The sequence below is a fragment of the Eumetopias jubatus genome, unplaced genomic scaffold (genome assembly GCF_037043125.1).
Source record: "Eumetopias jubatus isolate StellerSeaLion01/CBP00866 unplaced genomic scaffold, mEumJub1_p1.0 scaffold_16, whole genome shotgun sequence".
NCBI lineage: Eukaryota > Metazoa > Chordata > Mammalia > Carnivora > Otariidae > Eumetopias > Eumetopias jubatus.
Window position 1 is genome coordinate 76,432,787 of NW_028274822.1, and position 13,700 is coordinate 76,446,486.

Here is a 13,700-nt window from a genome sequence, read left to right on the forward strand (position 1 = left end):
AGAGGGACTGTCCTGTCTCCAATGTACTTGTGGACTCAGGCTAAAACATCTATCTGGAATGCCTATCACCTGAGAGTGGTCTCCAGCCCTGGCATGGGTCTGTTCAGTTTCTCAATCCCTGCTCCTGAGGGCTGGCTATTTCCAAACCTGCTGGGGGAGCATGGTAAGTTCTAACATTCTCACCCTTTTGGGGTCTCAGTGTTCCTGTCTCTATACAGACTGGGGGAGTTTTTGGCCGCTTCCAGAAGAGGTTCTTTTTTTTTTCTCTAGGATTGTGTTCATCTATTTATTTGAGAGAGGGAGAGAGAGAGCACAAGTCGGGTGGAGGGGCAGAGGGAGAGGGAAAGGGAGAGGCAGACTCCCCACTGAGCAGGGATCCCGATGCGGGGCTCGACCCTGGGATCATGACCTGAGCTGCAGGCAGATGCTTAACCGACTGAGCCACCCAGGTGCCCTTGGAATGGAGGTTCTGTCATGGTGAACACCCACTGGGCCTCCTGTTATCATTTTAAAACAACCTGTGTGTAAGGCAGTGTATGAACCCCTGTCTGCCTATGTCCCACACCCCATCTTGTATGGAGCCACAGGCCAGACCCTGAGAGATGATGCTTTCCTTCACTGTCTTGAGAGTTCTGGCCTTTCTTATGTCTCCGGGCCTTTGGCCATGCTGTGCCCTGTGCCTGGGATGCCTTTACTTTTCTCCTGGGCTATTCACCCAGCCCACCTTTGTCATCCTCTGTGCCACTTCTTGGAAGAGTCTCCTGACAAGCCCCTCTCCTGCCCACGGTGGGGTAGGGGCCCCTCCCTAGCTCACCACAGGGTGACATCCCTGTGTGTAATGGTCTGTTCACTTGTTCATCTGCTGGCTTCCCCACTAGATGAAGAGCTACGGAAAGACCAGAGCCTGGAATTGCTTGCATTTTGGACCTCAGAGCCCCCCGCCTGGGGTGCCGGGGGTGGGGGCGAAACGAACGAGTCAGGATGGGGAAGTAAAATAAGTAGGTCTTGCCCCGGTGGGATTTGCCATGCAGCTCCTCAGAGCACTTACTCCTCGTGGCTAAAAGGATCACCTGTGCACCTAGAGATGGGTCCTGAAAGAATGGCTGCGAAAGAATGGCTGCATCATATTTGCAAACCTCAGGAAAGTCTGTGTTCCGTGGCTTCTCCCACCCTGATTCCCAACTTGAACAAGGATCTAGAACCATCCTTATATGCATCTGGTCCCTCCCTTCCTTTCAGGGTGGGGTCCCCCTCACCCCTATTTCCCATCACCGTGGGGTCGTGCCTCTCAACCAGCCCTTCCCAGAAAGTTTGCATGTGGTTTTTGGCGCATGGTTACCAGAACCCAGGAGGGCTCAGCAGGTCCCGGTCTCCCACTACCCACCCCGTCTCAATCCACACTGCCACCAAAGCTGTCACAAACAAGGGGGTGTGGGCTGTCACGTGGCCACGTCTGAATAACCACATTCTCGCTTCCTTCTTTCACACAGGCCGTTGAGGGTTGGCGGGGTCCGGGACCACGGCTGGGGTGCCACAGCAGTGCTCTGGCAGTGTGGGCCCCGTTCCGGTCGCTAAGGGAGAGGAGCCACTTCTCCCGGGCCCACGAGGCAGCTATCGCATGCTCTACTGAGCACGGTAAGTGTCCACTCGCCAAACCGTGGGGAGTGGCTGGGAGGCCCCTGGGACCAGCAGGCCCGCCTGACAGCAGAGGGCAGGCCCGGGGCAGGACCTGAGCTCCAAACCAGAGCCCCGGGGGCTGCGGATCGAGGTCGTGGCCTTATTCGGCTCTCTCTTCTGGATCCTGCTCCCTCAGCTTCTTCCATCCTACCCTCCCCATCAGGCTGGCCACCAGGCTGCTGGCTTGAAGAAAGGGGAGGGGCTCTAACTTTGAAAAAAATCAGAGAAACCAGGAACATGTCCCTAAAAATCATGCTGCCTCTCTTTTCGCGCGAGGCACAGGGAGGTGAAGGGACTTGCTCAGAGCAGAGCTGGGGTTAGATCTGGGTGACCCCAGAAAGGGAGAGCGGGTGCAGGATGTGTCTTGAAGCCACTCAGGCTAGGAATCCATAACAATATTGTCTCCAAAGTGATGTTTTTCATGCTTTTCATAAAGTTGAGAAAATAACACTGGTCTGTAGCAAATTATGAAAATACTAGAATTAGAATGCTAACTAATATTGCTCGCCAAAGAGAAAATAATCATCATAATTAGAATACTCTTGGTAATTTGTATGTGGGGTGGTTTAGGGGCATAAAAGAGAATGAGGCTGGTGGGCGCGGGATGGTACCTAAGGCAGTGACCTCTGACACATGCACACACGCGCACACACGCACACACGCACACACGCACACACGCACACCCGTAAACAATGATCAGGACTCCGGTCGCCTGGAATTCTCTTCCTCCTTCCCGGATCCTCTTGTTTTCTTCTTTTCCCATCTGTGACTTCGAGCCCCCCGAGACCAGGCCTCTGGGTGGGCAGGAAGCTCAAGGGGTCACTCTCCTGGCCCCAGGCCCCTCAACGGCTTCCTCTGGGGCTGGCCTGGACACACCCAAAATGGTAGAGCCCTCCGTCACCAGGCTTGGCCAGCGGCCAGCGGAGACTGAAGCCCGGATGGCGGAAGGGGCGGGCTACCAGGCTGAGCGCCTCCTGGAAAGCTCAGCCAGGCAGGAGCAGGGCCTTCCAAGGGGCTGGGGAATCACCCAGGAATGCTGTGCCCTCCTTGTGCAGATGAGAAAATCGAGGCTCAGAGGTGAGAAGCAGCTGCCCATCGTGGCCCAGCTGGGAGGTGGCTGGCCCTTGGACTTGCTTCCCCGGCCCTCATCTGGCTGCAGGAACCTCGTGGAGCCCGGGGTGACCCCAGCCGTGGTCTCTCAGTCTCCTTTGCTAAGCTTGAGCAAGGGGATGGTGGGGGCACATGGGGCCCAGGCTAGAAGGTGATAGGATAGCTGTCTGTGCATCTGTGTGCTGGTCCATCTGCCTGTCTACACAGACAACTCTTCAGACAGTCCTCAGTTGTTAAACTAAAACCAGGTGTAGGTCTCTTTAAATTCATTTGTGCAAAATATCTTGCCTCCTCTGTACCAGGCTAGCAAATTCAGGGTCCAGAAGGTGAAAGTTGTTTTGTTTTTGGTTTGTTGTTTTTGTGTGTTTGTTCGTTTGGTGGGGGCAGGGGGCAGAAAAAATCTTAGCCATCACCGGGGCTTGTGTTCCTGCAAAGGGCTATGGGACAGTAAACAGGTGTATCCGCGGTATCACAGTTTATAGGGACGGGTGGTAATTAGGTGAAGGGCTCCTTGATGGGGGCCGGGGCGATGATGAGAAAAGGTCGGGAAGGGCAGGATGGCAAACCCAGAGCAAGAACCCGAGTGCTGGTTGCTTCTGTCCCATTCACGAGTCCCCTCCTGCAACGGGCCTTTCATGAGCCCCCAGGAGGCCAGGCCTGTCGGTACTGGGGACCAGTGGAGACTCTGCCCTGCAGAAGCTTGCAGCCTGGTGGAGGCTCTGGTGGGGCAGCCACAGTGCCCAGGCCCCACTGGGCCAATGTCACAAAGCCTGCTAAGTGCCTGCCTGTCTGATAAGCCCTGGGCAAGGGGTGTGAGCAGCAAGATAGCTGTGGTTCCTGTCCTCTTGAAGTGTGTGGGCCAATGGGAAAGGAGTTTTAGACAGTAGAAACATTTTAAACGGTTTAAATAATGGGAATGACTAATCATGCCTGAGCAATCCAGGATGGCTTCTTGGAGGAGGTGCCATTTGCTCAGCTCCGGAGAATGGATGATAGGAGGCTGTGACTGTGAGTTGGATCTGGAGTGAGAACACCCAGGGGCAAGTTGCTGAGCCCTCTCTTACTGGGTATGTGACTCTAGGTGCCAAGTGGGTCTCAGTTTCCCCATCTTTCACATGTGGTTAGTAGAGGAGGTGCTAGGGCCTGAGTGAGCTAGCAATTCATGTATGGCTCTTAGATCAGTCCTGGAACATGGTCTACACTTGATACCTGTGATTTGCAAGCCGGGGCTGTCCCGGGGCTTGCCATGGAGACAGTTTTCTAGGGCTCTCTCTCCCGGCCCTCTCTGACTCAGAGGTACGTGAAAGCTGTTCCGGGGTTGGGGATTTTTCCAGGATATGGCCCTGAATGCAGAATGACAGAGACAACAGCTGGCCATTATTGAGCACTTACTGTGTGCTAAACACTCAACCTGAACCAGCTCCCTTCAACCCACAACAACCCCACGAGGTGTATGTGCTATCATTGTCCTTTTACTCCAAATGTGGGACCTGTGGCTCAGAGAGGTGAGTTCAGGTGCCCAAGGTCACACAGTTTATGCGTGCCAGAGCTGGGCATCGATCTGGTTTGATGCTGGATCTGATCCCGTGTAGGGCCAGGGCCTGTCCTGGCCGCCAGGACTGAGAACTGCCCTGGGGTCCGGCAGAGGAAACCTGGGCCTCGGTTTGACCTACCGTTGGTTTGGAGCCTCTCCTTCTCTTGGCCGGCTGCTCAACCCACACCCTGAGATGCTCAGTCTTTCCTGTCTTAAGCTTCCAAACTCCTGAGTGCTGAGATTCCCAGGATCCAAGATTCTGACTGTCAAGTCCCAAGCTTCTTGGAGTTGCCACGGTGCCTTTCCCGAGCAGGGTGGCCACACGCAGCCATGCCTGGAGCAGGGTGTGGGCCCCCGCCAGTGGCCTGCCCCTCCACAGCCTGGGTGGGGCCCTGGTGGAGCAACCTGGTTTTAGGGTAAAAGACAGGAAACAGGCTGTATCTGACCCACTCCGTTAGGCAAGCAGGAAGACAGGACGTGGCAGCTCTCTGCCCCTCCCTCACAGCCCCTCTCCTGTGGTAAGTGACCGTTTTCCTGCCTCCGGGGGAAGAAAGGTGTAAGGGGCGGGGCGGGGGGCGCTTCACGGCTCTGAGGAATTGCCTTCACTCTTCTGAGCCTTGCCGTCCTCATCTGTATAATGGGGATTGTAGTAGCTGGTGCCGGTGTGGAATGGTCCAGCCGCAGTGGGGGCCTTCTGATACGCCGTGCTCATTGCATTACAATACATTTCTCTTAGCAAATAGTAAAGTCAGCATCCCACCTGCCAGCCACAGCGCTCACACTCCAGCCCTGCCCTTGCCGCCTGCACGGCCCCCTCAGAGCCACAGAACGCCCGGGAGCCGGATTTTCCTCCGGCCAAACAGCCTGGCTCATGGCTGGGGTCTCTGTGGTCCTTCTCTCTTGAAGCCCGTGGGGTGGCAGGCACCAGGCTGGGGTGACCAGCCAGCCCAGCTTGTCTGGGACTGAGGCATAAGGGGATGAGAGATTTTGAGTACTACAAGTGGGAACACCCTGGACGAGGTGGTCACCCTAAATAGACCTGGGCTGGGAGATGGGCTGCCCCGATGTGCCCTGTCTCCACACCCATGGGGGTCTCTGCTCTCACTCAGGACCCCACAGTGTCCCTCACTGCCCCCCCGGGGGGGGGTAGGGAGCCTGTCACGTCCATACATACGTTCCCTGACTCAGCTTTCTCTTTCCTCTGCATCTGTGTCCACGGCCCCGAAGAGGCTCCCCCGCAGTAAAACATCCCTGCTGGATGCCAGATATCAGGGACCTTCCCTGCAGCACGCTATTTGATTCTCAGCTCCATTCTCTGAAGCAACGTCACCCATTTTACAGATAGGGAAACTGAGGCAACCCGCTCAGGTTACATAGCTGCAGAGTGGTCTCTCCTCCAAGCTGCCTCCACATGCAGGGGGCGGTGGGGAAGGGCATGAGGAGAGGGGAGCCGTCCCTTCCATGCCTTCCTCCCTGCCTCTGGGCTGCAGAAAATCAGGTCCTGACTCATCAAGGTGCCTCCTCCCCCAGGAACCCGCGGGTGGGGCCCTTTCTTGCCCCCACCCTCTCTGCTTCCAGGAAGTGGCTGAGGGCTCTGCCTTCCAGGAACTGAGAACTGCCCAAGTGGGGGTGGGGGCTGGGGGGTGGGTACAAGTCTTCGTAATTTTGAAATACGGATCCTAAAGTCCACCCTGCCCCATCCACCCCGGGAAAGCAAGGCCAAGCTCACCCCCAAGCAGGAACTTTCCCCCTGTACAAAGACGCTCTGCCTCCTAAAGGCAGGTTTTAGGAGGCAAAGGATGTGGCTAGGCACATGTGCGTGTGAGAGAGAGATGTTCATTAAGCACCTACTGCGAGCCTGGAACTTTTGAGTCCATCATCTTGTTGCATTCCCTTAACAGCTCAATGGGATAGATGCAGATTGGTATCACCATTTTACAGATGAGAAAACTGAGGCTCAGAAGTTCAAGGTCATACAGCTTATAAGGGACAGAGTGGGACCTGAACATCTTTTTGTCTGACCCCATGGTCTGTGTTCTCAATCCTGTGTGCTGCATAGCACCTGGTACATATGGGGCTGAACTTTCTGGATGAGATGGCCCGCAAGGTCCTTCTTTTTCTTAAGATTAATTTGTTTATTGAGGCAAGAGGGGGAGAGAGAATCTCAAGCAGACTCCATGCTGAGCACTGAGCTTACGAGGAGTTTGATCCCATGACCCTGAGATCATGACCTGAGCTGAAATCAAGAGTCGGATGCTTAACTGACTGAGCCACCCAGGCGCCCCAAGGTCCTTCTTATTCTTATTTTGCCTTCCTTCTCTCAACTGGGTCCCCAACCCCTGCCACAGAAACAGCAAGCTAAGGTCTCCTCCAAGTCTTTGCTCCTTCTGCCCCCTTAGCTAGGTCAGGTTTCTTCCCAAAGCCCTCCTGAATCTTCACTGGGCTGCAATCTGATCTCTGCCACTTGTCAGGTGTGTGCCTTTGGGCAAGTTGCTTTACCCGTCAGAGCCTTACCCCTCCTTAGTAAAATGAAGACAGTTGTGAAGGCCTGATGTGTCTCATGCAAATATCATGAAGTTTGGTTTAAGAAATTATTTTAAGACAGGATCAGACCGCCATTTTAGAAACCAACATGAACGAACAGGTGAAGGAGGTCAGGTTGAGCCTAGAAGCTAAGGGGCTTATGAGTAAGTTACAGTCACTCAAGGAAGGATGAGCAACTGGTCTCTGCTCAAAATTTTGCGAAGTATGAGGAAAAGTTTTGGAAATGACCCAGGCTCTGCCCCAGACACAGTGCTTGGGATTGCGCCCTGCTGAGGGTATTATGTCCGAGAAAACCAGGAGTACCTGAATCCTGGCCCAGAACACAGCTGTCACTCCCCACAGGATCCTCAGAGGGTGCACGATTCTGAATCCCGCAAACAACCCACCAGTGGCAGGGGGGCCATGAGGGGAGGGAGATCCGTCAAGAAAGCATGGATGTCCACCATGCCAGGAAGAAAGACCAAGGAGAGGAACTGCCCTTTCTGGCTGCTGGTCAGGGGGCTGAAGGGTCACAGGAGAATGGGCCCCCAGGCAAGTGAGATGACTGTCAGCTCCCCGAGGGCAGGACCATTCTGAAGAGTTGGGAGTTTTCAGATAGGACAGAGTACAGTTGATGGCTCTGGGCCCTTGAGGACTTACAGGAGACACTTACTGATGGAGCCCAAGTAGCCGCCCTTTGCTGGAGCTGGTGATGGGGACAAAGTGCTAAGGGCTTCATAGGCATTGCCTGTTTCAACCTCACAATAAGCTATGAGGTAGGTACTGTCATCCCAGTTGTGGAAGTGAGGACAAAACCAAGCCGGGACAGCGAGAGAGGATGGGGAAAACTGAGAACCTGAGGGACAGGCCAGCGCTGTGTACGGTGGGAGCCAAGACGAAGGAAAGTAGGGGAGAGGGACATGGAGAGATGGGTCAGGAACAGACTCCAAAAGGCCCCAAAGGCCCAAACAAGCAGCTTTATCTGGAGACCTGTGGTCTCCAGACTCTTTGGCTCATGGACGCCATCAGCAGACAATATATGTACATTGATCTATCTATGAATTGTAAGCAGGTACTCCTGGGCTCATGATAGATTATAAATGTGGGACAAAACTAGAAATCACAAAAGGGTGACATAACAGTCTAACTAGAAGCTCTAATAGTTTTTTTTTTTTTTTCCTATACCCCAGTGGACTGTCTTGCCCACAATTTTGAAGTTTTAATCACAAAGGGTAGGGAGGCAAATACAATTTCTTTGCACCATATAAGGAGAGTTGCGGGGCCCTCTGGATGGATCTATTGATGTTGATAAATAATAATAGCTGCAATTTGCTGGGCTGCTCCCATGTACCAGGCATGCCCTGGGTCATGAGGATGCTTAAACACTAAGTGCCTGGCCCCCTGGCTGTCGCTGTCCACATGATTGCAGTAGAGGGAGCTTGGCAGGCCCAGTGGTGAAGCTGTCCTCACGTCCTTCTGTCTGTGTCTCCCGCCAGGTGCCATGCCTCTGCAAGTCCTCCTGCTTTTGATTTTGCTGGGTCCTGGCAGCGGCCTCCAGCTGTGGGAGCTAGAGAAGGATGGAGCCCAGGAGGCCTCATACGCCCCTCTTGCCCGGGTCCAGAGACAAGTGGATGAGGACCAAGAAGTGGACTTGTATGACTATGTCATAGAAGGCACAGAGCCTCCAGAAATGCTTACACATGAACCTGGGTCTTTGGCCCTGACCCCTAACATTCTGGCTCAGTTGGCAACACTGGGGCATGGAACTCCTGAGCCAGCTACTCTGGAGGCGGCCACACGGGACTCTGCTGGCCTGAACACAGGAGGGGTGGCCCTGGGGACTCTGAGCATGGAAGTGACCACACAGGTGATTCCTGTCACACCGGATGTGCTGACCAAAGAACCGGCCACTACATTACCTCCCATCACAGAGTCTCCATCCACAGAGGGAGCTCCATCCACAGAGCTGGCCACCACTGAGGCCCCGTCCACAGACCCAGCAGCCACAGAGGCACCGACCACGCAACCTGTGGCCACAGAGGCCCCGTCCATGGAGTCTACTGTCATGGAGACCCTGTCCACGGGGCCAGAAGCCACGGACGCCCTGTCCACGGAGCCCACTGCCACAGAGGCCCTGTCCATGGAGTCTACTGTCATGGAGACCCTGTCCACGGGGCCAGAAGCCACAGATGCCCTGTCCACGGAGCCCACTGGCACAGAGGCCCCGTCCACAGATCCAGCCACCACGAAGTTCCCGTCCACAGGACCTGCCACCATAGGGCACCTAACCACAGTCCTTCTTGTGACCTCTGATCCTCAAAACAGCACCACTGTGACAGGAGGCAATTTGCTTGATGTCCTCACCAAACGATGGGAAAATAGGCAGCATCTGTCCCCACAGAGCTCTGTGGCCCCCATCCCTGCAGGGGCCCCGGACCACATCCCCGTGAAGCAGTGCTTGCTGGCCATCCTCATCCTGGCCTTGGTAGCCACGACCTTCCTCGTGTGCACAGTGGTGCTGGCCGTCCGCCTCTCCCGCAAGAATCACATGTACCCAGTGCGCAATTATTCCCCCACCGAGATGGTCTGCATCTCATCCCTGCTGCCCGAGGGGGGCGAAGTGCCCACGGCCACGGCCAATGGGGGCCTGACCAATGCCAAGAGCCAGGGTCTAAAGGTGGAGCCCAGGGAGGGCAGAGATGGGGACGACCTCACCTTGCAGAGCTTCCTCCCTTAACTCCTCCGTGCGTCCATGTGAGCAGGACCCTGGTCTCCTCGCTCTCTCCAAGGCCCGCCAGGCCACAACCGAGCACCCAGGCTCTGTTCCAGGTCTGGGTTTCCTTGGGGCCCCCTGGGGATGGGGACCTTCAGAACAGGGCCCCTGGTTGGCCCACAGGGCCGAAAGCGGCTGAATTCTTGCAGCCAAAGCAGGATTGGTGAGCCAGCCGCCTTGTCCTCCCTCCTGCCTCCAGAGGAGGCTGGGCCTCCACTTCCCTGTCTCCCACCTATCTGGGCTCCCTCTAATGCCTCGGGACGGGGCCTCAACTGCTGAGGTTGCATCCCCATGCGCCCAGGGAAGACCCAGTCTTCTGGTTGCTGTCACTGTATAGGAAGGGGGCATTTGGGGGAGGAGTGCCGGGTTCCTGAGGCCATTCCTGGTCACCCCCCACTTGGGGGCGGCTTGGGTTTTCTTGGGCGTTTCCCCAGTGAGCCCAGGGTGAGATCCTGGCCTGTGAGGTCTGGGGTATACTTAGAGAGCCCAGGGCTATACCCTTCTTTGGGGCTGTGTGGACCAACGAGCTTCTTCCTGGGGACAGAGTAACCCCTATTCTGCCCTCTCTCGTCTGCCCCTATGCCTACATTTTAGGGAGGGCTCTGTCTTCTTCACTGAAGTATCCCACCCCCCAGCCCAGGGCCTGGTACAGCACAGGCCTTTAATAAATATTTGATAAACAAATGATGGCTGAATGTTTCAGGGTATCAGGAGGGTGCCTCCTTCTGGTGGAGAGTTGGTCCTTTGCTGTTCACCCCCAGCCCCAGCCCCCTCCAGGAAGCACCCTGTACAGGCCTAAAGTTGACTTCAGTGTTGTCTCTTGGACACTGGGAGCATCTTGGTACATCTTTGGGCAGCTGGGGAAGGTTTTAGGCTTTTGTGGGGAGAGGGAGGCTGGTCCCCGAATCCACTTTATTCAACATCCCCCATGACCCAGTTCTAACCTACAGAATTTGGTGCCCCCCGCCCACCAAATCTCAGACAAATATGCCCTCTCAACGTCAGGGCCATCCTCCCCGGGAACCCACCTTGACCTCTGCCTTCTACAGGGGGCCTGTCTCCCATCAAACACGCCCTCCTCACAGGGCTGAGCACAGCTGCAAGCTATAAGGTTTTTGTACAAAGTTTGGGGCCAGCAAACTTTCTCTTAAATGGCCAGACCAAAAATATTTTACGTCTTGCAGACCACGTGGTCTCAGCTGCAACTTCTCAACCTCATCCTCGGTCCTCGCAGATGGGATGTGGTGATGGACAACATGTCACAGATGAATGGGGTTGGCTGGGTTCTAATAAAACTTTATCTACAAACAGATGGCAGGCTCTGTGTTTGCTGACCCCTGATTTAAGCACTGGGCGAGCAGATGGCCCGGTTTGTGTGGGACTTTGTGAGTTTAGCACTAGGAGCCCCATTTGGGGGCAACTCTGCAGGCCCAGCAAATCGGGACGGTTGGCTGCCCTATTCAAGCAACGCTCACCATGTCCCTGCATTACCACGTTCGGACCCACGCTGATCCCACGCCAAAGCTTCGACAGTGGCTGAGCCCGGATTCAGACCTGGGATCTGCCTCCTGAAGCTTTTCTGTCCCCTGGGTACCGGGAGAAGGAGCTGCTGCTACAAGCGCTCTGTTCTACCTTTTGGGAGAGGAATACGCCTCATCTTGGTGGGCTTTTTCTCTTCTAGAAAAATACCTCTCGGGGCGCCTGGGTGGCTCAGTTGGTTAAGCGACTGCCTTCGGCTCAGGTCATGATCCTGGAGTCCCGGGATCGAGTCCCGCATCGGGCTCCCTGCTCGGCGGGGAGTCTGCTTCTCCCTCTGACCCTCTTCCCTCTCGTGCTCTCTCTCTCTCATTCTCTCCCTCTCAAATAAATAAATAAAAATCTTTAAAAAAAAAAAAAAAGAAAGAAAGAAAAATACCTCCCGCGGCCTCTTTGGGAGCCACGGATCCCTTCACTTCAGGGTGTGGCCTGCAGACAAAGTTCAAAGACAGGGTTGAGTCCCGGTAGGTATTGGCTGCAGCGGGAGAGGTGGGGGAGACAGGGGACGGGCAGGAGGGAACGTGGCAGGCCATGGGGGCAGCGTCAGCGAGAAGTGGAAGAATGTCGGCCCCCGGCCCCCTGACTCTCTAGAACCAGCGTGACACACAAGGAAGGCGTTCAGGGCGCTTTGGTGGGAGAGGGGTGTCCACCCTGGGCTGGGGCAGCTGACCCTGGAAAAGGCGGGATCGTGCATTAGGAGAAACGTGCGTTTCCTCGCCCTTTGGAAGTGATGAGAAAGATCACCCGGGGGACTTGACATCGTGGAGCTGGGGACCCAGAGGCTGAAGGACCTGGGGGACATCTGAGCAGTCTCCGTGGGGCCTTGTCACCCCATCCTTCTGGGCAGGGAGCAGGTCCCCGGGTTCTCCCCCTCCGCTGGAGGACACGGCGACCCCAGAAGGCTCCCCCTTTGGCGGCTTTCTCCAAGGCCTGGACCTAAGTGGGCGTCAGGGATGACAGGTGCTTGACGCAGCCACCAGGGGGCGCCCGCCACCAGCCCTTGGAGCCATTGAGAGGCCGGCGCTTCCCAGTGTTTGAGGAGCAGGGATTGCTCAGCCAGGGACCGGCTGCAGACCCAGATCAACGGGCTCCTTGAGTGCATTTGTCCCCAAGCGGTGATCTGTGGTGCTTGCCAATGTCCTTGGTGTAAATACTCCCAGGGCTGATTCTGAGCCGCCAACTATGTATAAAATAAATGATACAACAAATATAAATCTTCTCAAGAACATAGATAAAAGCAGAATGTAGTAAAATAATTAGGAAGTGATGAGTGTTGCGTATTGGAGGTTTTTTTTATAAGTTAACTTATGAAAGAACTGGCTTACAGAATTCTGAAATTCTAACCGTGGGCCCTCGGGGATGGCTATAGGTTGACTCCACAGCCCTGTGCTCTCCTCTTGCCCCGACCTCTCCTCGACCTTGAGCATCACCGCCTGAATCACCCATTCATCCCTTGGGCATATATATTCTGAGCACGAACATCTGCCACATCTCCCACGAGTCCCCTCAAACAGCCTGGGAAGGAGGATTCATATTCTCCTCATTTTACAGGAGAAACTGAGGCCAAGTCACCTGTTTCGGGTCACACATAGGATCCGGGACAGGAACGCAGGCCTGACTCAGAAAACCCTGTTCCTACCACCGTGTCGTGCTGTTCTTGAGGTCCTGGCAGGGTTCCGGGGGGCGATGCTGTGCCCCAAACTCTCCCCGCTGCTGACCTGTCCTGGCGTCTGGGAGTCCGCAGCGGTCACCCTTGCGGCTCCTGGTGGCCGAGAGGAGGCACTGGTACTTGGGAAGGTGACAGGGTTGAAGCCAGCTCCCTCCGTGCAGCGAGCAGGATGCAGTAAAGCTGCGGTCCGGGACGCAGAGAGATGGCGGGGGGCGGGGGGCAGCATGGGCTGGGCATTTAGCGCACGCCTAGCCCCATGCCGAACACTTCGGCTGCAGGGTCTGCTCAGGCTTCATAGCCACCTGGGACGTGAGTATAATTATTATCCCATTTTACTGCTGGGGCAACTGAGGTTCAGGAGGCTAATTCACTTGCGCCAGCAGGTTGCCTTGCTAAGAAAGCAGGTTCTGCTGACTTCAGCTCTGGCGGCAGCGAAGGAAGGAGGGTAGACAGGAAATCAGGAAATGGAGGGGACACATACTAAGTTTACTCTAGGTCTCTTGTGTCTTCCGGCCTGGGGTTGCCAGCCCTGCAATGGTTCATCCGACAGCTGGTCTGGGCAGAGGCTCCTCAAGCTTGCCCTCTATATCCCGCCCCATCTGCCACTCAGGCCATATACCTCAAATGTCATGGTGAGTCCCCCCCTGTGCCAGGCACCACGCTAGGTCCCGGGGATGCCACGTGGGGCTCCTGGCCTGGAGGGAGAGCGAGAGATTCATCAAATGATCACCCAGAAAAATAGAAGCTCGTGGCTGGGCCCGGAGCCCCAAAGGAGGGGTGCTGGGGCTCTGAGCATGTGCGATGTGGCCGGACCTTGGGGGGGAGGCAGGGAAGGAATTAGGACAATGTTTGAGGCTGGACAGGTGCAGAGTTACTGA

At 55.6% G+C, this 13,700-nt stretch overlaps 1 protein-coding gene across 3 annotated transcripts; it reads left to right on the forward strand.

Annotated features, from left to right (window-relative positions):
* Nucleotides 1-1,469: 1,469 nt before the first annotated feature.
* On the forward strand, nucleotides 1,470-10,929 carry SELPLG (selectin P ligand). 3 transcript variants are annotated; one of them, XM_028116516.2, is made up of 2 exons: nucleotides 1,470-1,635; nucleotides 8,341-10,929. In XM_028116516.2, the coding sequence occupies exon 2, from the start codon at nucleotides 8,346-8,348 to the stop codon at nucleotides 9,579-9,581; it is 1,236 nt and encodes a 411-aa protein (XP_027972317.1). In that variant the 5' UTR covers nucleotides 1,470-1,635; nucleotides 8,341-8,345; the 3' UTR covers nucleotides 9,582-10,929. The 3 variants fall into 3 exon arrangements, with proteins under 3 accessions (XP_027972317.1, XP_027972316.1, XP_027972318.1); XM_028116515.2 differs by lacking the exon at nucleotides 1,470-1,635 and adding an exon at nucleotides 2,652-2,754; XM_028116517.1 differs by lacking the exon at nucleotides 1,470-1,635 and adding an exon at nucleotides 4,739-4,839.
* Nucleotides 10,930-13,700: the final 2,771 nt, after the last annotated feature.

Excerpts from the sequence above, each read along its gene's own strand:
- SELPLG (XM_028116515.2), top strand. The coding sequence starts at position 2,733 with ATGAGAAAATCGAGGCTCAGAG. Across the intron at positions 2,755-8,340 it reads GAGAAAATCGAGGCTCAGAG|GTGCCATGCCTCTGCAAGTC; the intron begins GTGAGAAGCAGC and ends GTCTCCCGCCAG.